The 9,025-nt window shown below is 51.6% G+C and overlaps 2 protein-coding genes across 5 annotated transcripts in view; one reads left to right on the forward strand and one right to left on the reverse strand.

The window, feature by feature from the left end:
- Positions 1 to 8,427, reverse strand: part of LOC110326890 (keratin-associated protein 10-3-like) — a 9,257-nt gene extending 830 nt beyond the window's left edge. The window contains exons 1-2 of one of the 4 annotated variants that reach the window (XM_021205521.1): positions 8,108 to 8,427; positions 7,660 to 7,948 (exon numbers count right to left, since the gene is read on the reverse strand). In XM_021205521.1, coding sequence (XP_021061180.1) covers positions 7,660 to 7,948; positions 8,108 to 8,427 — 609 coding nt within the window. Of the gene's footprint in view, positions 1 to 7,659 lie in introns of those variants that run through there. The other 3 variants (XM_021205520.1, XM_029542250.1, XM_021205519.1) reach the window with 3 other exon arrangements.
- Positions 1 to 9,025, forward strand: part of Tspear (thrombospondin type laminin G domain and EAR repeats) — a 199,504-nt gene that overhangs the window by 59,296 nt on the left and 131,183 nt on the right. The window lies entirely within an intron of this gene.

Raw genomic sequence — 9,025 nt, forward strand, 5'->3', positions numbered from 1 at the left:
TAGCTCAGGTCACTGGAGCAGACAGACATGGTGGAGGTGGCCATGGCGTACAGGCGTGGGAGGAGCTGAGTGTGTGAGTCTGTGTGAGTGTGTGAGTGTGAGGGGCTAGCTGTTAGCTTTTATACCTCCCTGAGCTTGTGTTGTCCTGGTGAGAAACTTCTCAGGCTTTCCTTCCTGTTTGCTGGAGCCCCCCTTATTAGTGCTGTGAGCAAGCCTAACCTGTGGTTGTTTTTGTTCTGACCGTGCGGAAGGCCTGGAAAACATTTGAGGCCACTTCCCCAGTGAGGTTTTAGAGGTGAGCAGGGCTTCATGGCAACAGGTATTTGTTATCCTGTGTTTGAGTGACTGGGACCTGTTATCGTTAATTATTATTGTTGTTTTAAACATTTTAAAACAAGAAGAATGGGAAACACACGCCTTCCATAGTACAACTCATCCAGAGGCGTAAGGACAGGTCGTCTGTCCCTCTCCAAATGCTAGCGAGATGCAAGTCTTACACAGCACCATGCACACAGAGGCTTGCTAGCAGGAGGCTGCGTGTGCTCCATAAACCACCTGTGCTTTGTAAGGGAGCCAGCCTCCGGTAGGGTTTGGCATCTTCTTCTATGGTGCCTGATCCTCGTGAGATGCTCTGTATTTCCAGGGAGACTCTGAGCTTTTTCTATTGTCATCTTTCCATCATTCCAAGGCCAGAGATTCCACACCTGCCGTGGTCACAATTCAGAAGCTCCTGGTCTACCTACCTCCCACCCTGACCCCGCCATGACAGGATAGTCTGGCTGGGTTTAGAATCCTGGATTTGGACCCAGGTGGTGGTGGTGGTGCACACCTTTAATCCCAGCACTGGGGAGGCAGAGGCAGGAGGAGTTCTGAGTTCGAGGCCAGCCTGGTCTATGAGCAGGCTCCAGGACAGCCAGGGGGCTACATAGAGAATAACCCTGTCTCAAAAACAAACAAGCAAGCAAAAATTCTGGGTTTGAACCAGTGTCCCTCAAGGCACAGGTGACAATACTTATTCTGGTGCCCATGTTACTGAGCAGAGGCAAGTGGAGTTTCTCCAGTTCACCTGCCTTCCAACCTCTGTCTGTTGTTTCCTTCCCAAATGCTGGGCTTGTTCTAGAAAGCCTGTGTCCGGGCTATGCGTTGCTTTGTGGACTATGAATTCTTTCAGTATGACCTCTCTTCCCAGGGTTATCTTAAAAACCAATTCTCCTTCCATGGCTATTCCTTCTAAGCTCTAGACATGGCTCCTTCTGGTGTAAGCTTCAGTTTTATCTTTCATACCCTCCCTTGTGAGATTGTCTTGGATTTATTCCCAGACACATTCTGCCACTAGAGAGTCATCTTAACTCTCTACGAAATTAAAGTCCTATGGACACACCAGGTACACCCACCACTCCCAGGGTGGCCTCAATGAGACCTATCTGCCATTTCCTGTCTGGATCAGTCTCTGAAGCCACCATGACAGATCTGTGTATCCTGCAGCTAGCTGTGCAGAGAGGCCTGGCTTCCCTTCTGTGGCATGGCTGGGTGTTCTCTCAGGTTGCTGGGAGCAGCAGGGATATACCTGCATTTCTTTTTAAAATTCCTCTTTTTTTTTCTTTGACATAGTAGCTCCTATAGTCCAGGCTGGCCTCACTATGAAAGCCACATCCCAGAAGTGTGTCACCATCTTGGGCTTATGAGTGGATGGCTCTTCTGGTGAACTCATCTCTTTCTAGAACCTTGTACCTCTTCTGTGGTCAATCCCGCTCCCCACCCCACTTCCAATTCCCAGTGTCCTGATGGTTTCTTTCTTCAGCTCCGGTCTCACAAAACTTTTCTGCTTCTCATCTTAGTCTGAGTCTCCTGTTTATTCCTGGGACTCCATCCTCCCTGGCTCCTGCTGCTGGCTCCTGCCTTCCCTACCCCGGTTTCCAGCTTTCCTGATCTGCGTCTTAGCCCCCCTGCACTTCTTCACCCCCAACCACTCCCCTGCACATCTCCACTTCAGCCACACTACACTATGCCCATGCTGTATCCTGTTGGCAAGCACCCTCACCTGTGGGCCCCTACTTTACTTTCTAAGAACTCTGTGTGTCTTCCCTCTCCCCTACTTTCCCTCTCCCTTTCTCCCTCCCTGTCCTCATTCTCTAGGAGAGCATCCTGCTCCTAGTTCACAACCTCCCTCATCTACTGACTTCACTTTCCAGAAGCTGGAAAACTGCAAAATGAAAAATTGCAGAAATAAATGAGGCCGGCTGTTGAGGTTTGGTCTGTTGCTATGTATCATAATAATAATACCGGCCCCCAAGATCTGGTTGCCTTGGCGATGAGAAGATCCCCATGTACACCAAATAATGCTATGTGACCTTGCTCTTTAATTTAAAACTATAAAAAGATGTAGCCACAAGTGTCGACGAGCAGCCATGGGTTACTGGGTTCCTGAAAGGAACGCTGGGGATGGATGGGAAGTATGGCTAGAGAAATAAAGAACAAGGTTCTTGGATCAAGGCTCAACTTTAATTCTTGAGTCTGAATTTCTAAAGGTGGGGGAATCCATCCCCTACTTTGTCAGGCTCTCCTTGGGGAGACAAGCTCAGCTGCTCAGCAGGTAGTGGCTTCTTGCAGGAAGCCTCAGACGGCTGGACAATAGACTTTGCCTAGGTTGGAAGACTCCACCCTAGGTGGGCTAGCCAACTGTGGCAAAACAGGTCTGATTCAGCCCTCTCAAGGCTGGGGGGCAGGGCACAAAAAATGCTGATAAACTATAGCTGGGCTGAGGAGAGGTAGGTGACATTTCAGTTCCCAGGTTTGGGGTCTGAGGCAGGACCATGGGAAAGGAGAGGGAAGGTGGAGATTGGAGAAGATGCCGTGGGATAGGTGAGTCATGAAAACATGGCCATGAGGGCTGGCCAATTGGAGTAAGAGCAGCCCAGGCAGAGCATGATAAATTATATCTCAGGGTTATTGATAGGGAAGTAGGCGAAAATAGCTTAGCGGGTACATATCTGCTTAACTCTAGTGCTTCTCGAATATAAAATTTTTATCTTTTGTCTGAGAACTGAATGATCTAATGCAGTGTAGAAACCTCCAATTTGAAATTAAATATTTACTACAACAGCGGACTTTAAAAATTATTTTTATTACGGCACATTGTTGTAAGTGTTCTTGTTGGCACATGGTTCGTCTTCGGAGACTGGCTTCCTTGGCGGTGCCTCGGGGCTGGAGGAACCCTCAGGCTGGTGCTCAGCCATGGTCAGTGTTTCAGGCACTCATGGGTGTCTTGAGGTGCTGTCCCAGCTCCCTGGGGTGTGTGCCGTCATCTGCCCACTTGTGCATCTCTCTGCTCTGACTTTGTCCAAGTCCTTCGCTGACTTCCAGATTTGTGGCAAGGGTCCCAGTCAACTTGGTCACATTGCTGAAGTGACCCCAGCACAGGAGACTCTGTGGGAGGTGGCTTGTCTGTCTCTTGCTGGGTTAGAGGTGACATCCGTCCTAGGCACCTGTGGCAGGTCAATGGTTCTTCTTTGGGATCGGCACAGTCATCTGAAGATCTCTGGTACCCACAGCCATCCTCTGAGCCCTGACCTGGGACTCCCATCCTGTCTCCATTTGGTTTGACTTCAGAGTTTACCTTCAGGATTAAGGGTATATGGCCATGAGTCCTGTGTTCTCAGACAGTCTCCTGTGTAAGGTGAAGGGATGGGACCGTCAGCCACAGGGGCCCAATGATGGCCTGCAGCTCCTACTTGGTAGTTTTTTCTGAGAAATGCTTGGTGTGCCATGGAGGCACTGCTTAAGGAGTATGACCAAGGGTATCACAACATTTGGCAGTCATCAGTGTGTGCCTGAGCTCATTCCAGCCCTACCTCAGACACCCACAGTCATGGTGTGGTGATTTCGAATATGCTTGACCCAGGGAGTGGCACTATTAGGTGGTGTGACCTTGTCGGAGCGGGTGTGGCCTTGTTAGAGGAAGTGTGTCACTGTGAGGGTGGGCTTTTGAGACCCTCCTCCTAGCCACACAGGAGTCATTTCTTCTAACCGCCTTCAGAACAAGAGGTAAGACTCTAATACCATGCCTGCCTGGATGCTGCCATGCTCCCACCATGATGATGATGGACTGAACCTTTGAACCTGTAATCCAGCCCCAATTTAGTGTTGTCCTTTATAAGAGTTGCCTTGGTCATGGTGTCTGTTCACACAGTAAACCCTAACTAAGACACATGGTTTAGGCACAGAATGTCCCCAGAAGCTTATGTGTTGAACGCCTGTTCTCCAGTTAGTGGTATTGTTTGGGAAGGTGGATGAAACATTAGGTTATTGGCCTTACTGGAGGAAGTAGGCCACTGGAGGGCGGGCCTTTTGAGGTTCTTCCCGCCCTTCCTCCTTTCTGCTTCCTGTCTGCCATGAAAGGAGCCCAGAAGTTCCTGTTCTGTGTTTTCCACATGTGACCTTATGTCATCTCATCAAGCATGATGTTTCCAAGGTGACTTCTCCTGACTACCTCCTCTACGGCTGTGCGATGTGCCCTGTGTGGACAATCCACACACATGTATCCACCGTCCTGCTGTGGACATTTGAGTAATTTCCTGTATCTGTTAGCACTGTGAACCTGAGTGGGGACTGCTCTATACCAATGAACATTCTCATTTCTCCCAGGGTGAAACCTGGGGCTGGCCTGACAATGTCCTTGGTCACCTTGTGATTAAAAGCTTTGGAAACGGTCTTCCAATGTGGCCACACCAGGAAAGAGGCTCATAGGAGACAGGGGACACACTCTCTGGGTACTAGAGGGCATCCCTCTGGCATAATGGTCACTAAGCAGGTAAGGTCCTGTGTTTTGAGCATCAACATGCAGATGTGAGAGGGGCAGACATATGTTGGGTGTGACCTCCAGTCAGGTTGGGCTTTACCTGTTGGCCATTCAACAACCACAGCAGTATCATGTGACCATCATCTTGGCCCTTTGGGACCTCTTATCTATGGGCACATAGATTTGTTCTCAAGGAAGTGGACAAGGCTGTGTCATTTGCTCTCTGGTGCTGGGATGTCTCCGTGGTTATCTTGGGTGGTCTTCTGAGTGGGGGAAGGGAGGTGACCCCAGAGCACAGGAGCACTGTGTGTGAAGACCTGGGACTGCTGGCACAGCTGGTATTACCTCATGTGTCAGTCACTCTTGTTGCTGCTGTAACAAAATGCCTGACAGGAAGCAACATAATAGAAGAAAAGTTTCATTCTGACTTATGGTTGCCAGGGACACAGATCATCACAGTGAGAACAGCGCAGTGTCAGGAGAATGAGGCAACTGTGTTCCTTGTGCCCTGGACTACTTGCTGCCTGACTCTACCTGCCCTTGGAGGTTGGAGGTGAGGTAGCGTGGAGTCCATGACACAGACTCTGGGAGCAGGTGAGAAATGCTGCAGCAAGCTCACCTGAGCACTGCCGCAAGCTCCTCTAACACCCTCCACCCACGCCCCCACTGGTCCCAAGAAAGCATCCTTTTTAAACAGCAGTTTCTGATTGGCTGGCATTGTCTGCGCCAGCAATTCTTGGTCTCTCAGGCAGTCCTCAATTAGGTCCTCCTGCAGGAGATGGGTCGTTGACTCTGTTCCATATCACTTCCAATTCCCAAAGGCAGGTAGGTAGTCTAGGGCACAGGCAACGTAGCTGGTCAAGAAGGGGGGGGGGGAGAGAGAGAGAGAGAGAGAGAGAGAGAGAGAGAGAGAGAGAGAGAGGTGGGGCGGGGAATGTCCATATTCAGCTTGCTTTCTTCTTCTTTTTAATCCAATCTTGGACCCCAGTGCATAGAATGGTGCCGCCCATTTAGGGCGGGCATTCCCATCTCAGTTAATCTGATCTGGAAACTCTGCCCCAGACATGCTGACTTGGTCACCGTTCTCTGCTGTGAAGAGACACATGACCAAGGCAACGTATAGAAGAAAGCATTTTATTAAGCGCTTGCTTACAGCTTCAGAGGGTGAGTCCGTGGCTGTCATGGCGGGGGGCATAGCAACAGGTACACAGCCATGGCACAGCGGAGAGCTCGCATCTCAGTCCATACAGAAAGAGCAAGATTGGGCCTGACATGGGCATTTGAAACCTCTAAGCCCAGCCCCAGTGACACACCTCCTCTTCCAAGACCATGCCTCCTAATCCTTCCCAAAACAGTCCCAACTTCTAGAGACCAAGCATTCGATTATATGACCTTAAGGAGGCCTACAGCTAGTCAGTCCTCTGTGGTCGAGGCTCAAGGGTTGGGAATGACTAGAGCAGTGGAGAAGCAGCCTGTGGGGGAATAGTTCCCCAGACGAGGACTTGGGTCAGCAGCTAGATTTTTGGCCTGAGGAGAAGAAACCACATATGTTGATAATTTGTTTCCATGGTGATAACAGATCCAAGTTGACATTATTAACCACCCCACTCCACCCAGCATCCGGTCCCTGTGCTCTGGCAGGGTGGGATGTTGGGTCTGGGATGCAAGGCACCAAGGCAGGATATCAGTTCCACAGTGTGTAGGGCAGCCTCTTGGAAAGGCTCCTGGGCACCAGGGCTGCAGGAAGGGTGCTGGAATCTAGGAGGGTTGCGTTGGTGAGAGGCATCCAAAAGACTGTACAAGGCTGGCATTCTTGGGAATTCCGAGCCCTAGATGGAGATGGAGCTGGAGCTGGAGCCCTGGTTGAGATGTGGACCCTGGGAAGGGTAGAGCTTCCAGGAGAGATGGAGACAGACTGAGCATTGTCATAGAGGGCTGGTCCCCCAGGGGAGACTGCAGATGTCGGTTGCTATAGGACAGTCATGTTCAGGTGGACCCCACACCTTAGGAGCCGCTGTGGGGCTGGGAAGGACATACTGCTCAGGGGTCCATGGCTTCCTGGTTGTCATTTCCCCCCACAGTCCTAAACTCAGATACCAAGTAGCTGCTCCAAGAAGAGTCAGACTGTACTCTTGAGCTAGGTTTCATTTGATGCATGATGTATGGGCACACTATGGCCACCCCCATCCCTTCACACACACACACACACACACACACACACACACACACACACACACACACACACACAAGACAAGTGTCATTAGGAAACAGAGGCAGGTTTAAAGATTTATTTTTCTTTAATTTTAAGAGTGCGTGCGTGCGTGCGTGCATGGGTGTGTGGGGTGTGTGTGTGTGTGTGTGTGTGTGTGTGTGTGTGGTGTGTATGTATGCATGCACACATGGACACTTGTATTTGTACATGCATGCACAAAATGAGTTCAGGTGTTTGCAGAGGGCAGCAAAGTCCTTGGGAATGGAATTACATTTCACAGCAGGCATCCTCTGTGAACTGGGAACGGGACTCAGGTCCTTTGCAAGTGTATGTGCTCTTAACCACCGAGCCATCTCTTCAGGCCCTAAAGGCAGGGTTATCAGAATATGCACAGTAGCAGGCCAGGTAAGGTCCGGGTAAGGCTAGGGCTGCTGGAGTTGGGAATAATCTTATGACTTGAGGCCTAAGAAGTCAGTGGAACTCCATTCAGGCAGCCTCAGGGAAGGTCTCAGAGGCCAACCATCAGCTGGGTGGCCATGGCTAGTCTTCTGTGGTCAAGGCTAGAGAATGGGAAGGGCTAGAGTGAGCAGGGGCAGGGTGAGGGGGAGAGCAGCCTGCATCGGATAATACCTCAGAGGAGGACATGAGATCAGCAGCTGGACTTCTGTCCACAGCAGGCCTGTCTGGAGCAGGCAGGGCGGCACAGCAGGGACACACTGGAGGTTGGGCTGCAGCAGCTGGGCTGGCAGGAGGAGGCACAGCAGGAGGTGGTGGGCACACAACAGGCAGGTCTGCACACAGGGTGACACAGCAGGGACAGGCTGGAGCAGGGCTTGCAGCACACAGGAGCACAGCAGGAGGGCTGGCAGCAGGAGGAGGAGGAGCCAGAGCAGATGGGTGTGCAGCAGACAGGCTTGCAGCAGAGAGGCACACAGCAGGGGGATGGACAGCATGAGGACTGGCAGCTAGACTGCTGGCAGCAGGATCCAGAGCAGATGGGTGTGCAACAGACAGGCTTGCAGCAGACAGGCACACAGCAGGGGGATGGACAGCATGAGGACTGGCAGCTAGACTGCTGGCAGCATGGTCCAGAGCAGATGGGTGTGCAGCAGACGGGCTTGCAGCAAAGGGTCACACAGCAAGGCCTTTGGCAAGGGGAACAGGTACAGCAAGCTGGCTGGCAGCTAGACTGCTGGCAGCATGAAGGTGTGCAGCAGGAAGATTGGCAGCAGGAGCTGGACACACAGCTCACTGGGGTGCAGATGAGAGTCAGGCAGGGGGCTGGGGCACAGCAACTGGGCACACAGCAGCTTGGCTGGCAGCAACAGGGCTCACAGCAGCTCTCTGGACAGTCATCCACCTGCCAGGAGGAGTTGGTGCGAGCATCAGAGCAGACAGACATGGTGGAGGCAGCCATGGCAGGTGGGTGAGTGTGTGTTGAGTGACTGACTGTGTTAGTGTTGAGCGAGTGTGTGTGTGTGTGAGGTGCTCTGGGCTCTGGGCTTTTATCCACCAGGCATGTTTTGCTGCAGGAGGTTCTGCACACTTTCATTTCCATGTTATTCAGTCTGGAGGATGCTCTGCAGGGCTTAGTCATTAGCTCCTGTGGGGCTGGTTGCTCCAGCAATGAACACATCTGGAGGGAAAGCAGACTTCCTGTGCTGACCCTGTGCCCTCTGCCTTTGGTGCCTGCCAGGGAACCTGGTGATAATGCTGAGAGCTAAGACTATTGTGTCCTCCAGCCCTGTCCTTCAAGGGGTGGTCAGCTTGGCTGAGGCTGGGAGAGAGGTGATGGCCCCATCACAGACTTATCTGTCCTGCATCTGGAACCAGCTCTCAGGCAAGAACATCCCACTCATAGACTCTGCTCTCCAGGATCCTTGATATCGTCAGAATCCTGGTTCAGTGGTGCCCCAGAAAGCAGACAACAGAGGTGCCTTCACAGTAACAAGTGAGCAGAGATCAGCAGTAGCTGCACTGAGTAGGGCTTGTGTGCCACACAGTGTGTGCTTTCT

Source organism: Mus pahari, chromosome 9 (assembly GCF_900095145.1).
Source record: "Mus pahari chromosome 9, PAHARI_EIJ_v1.1, whole genome shotgun sequence".
NCBI lineage: Eukaryota > Metazoa > Chordata > Mammalia > Rodentia > Muridae > Mus > Mus pahari.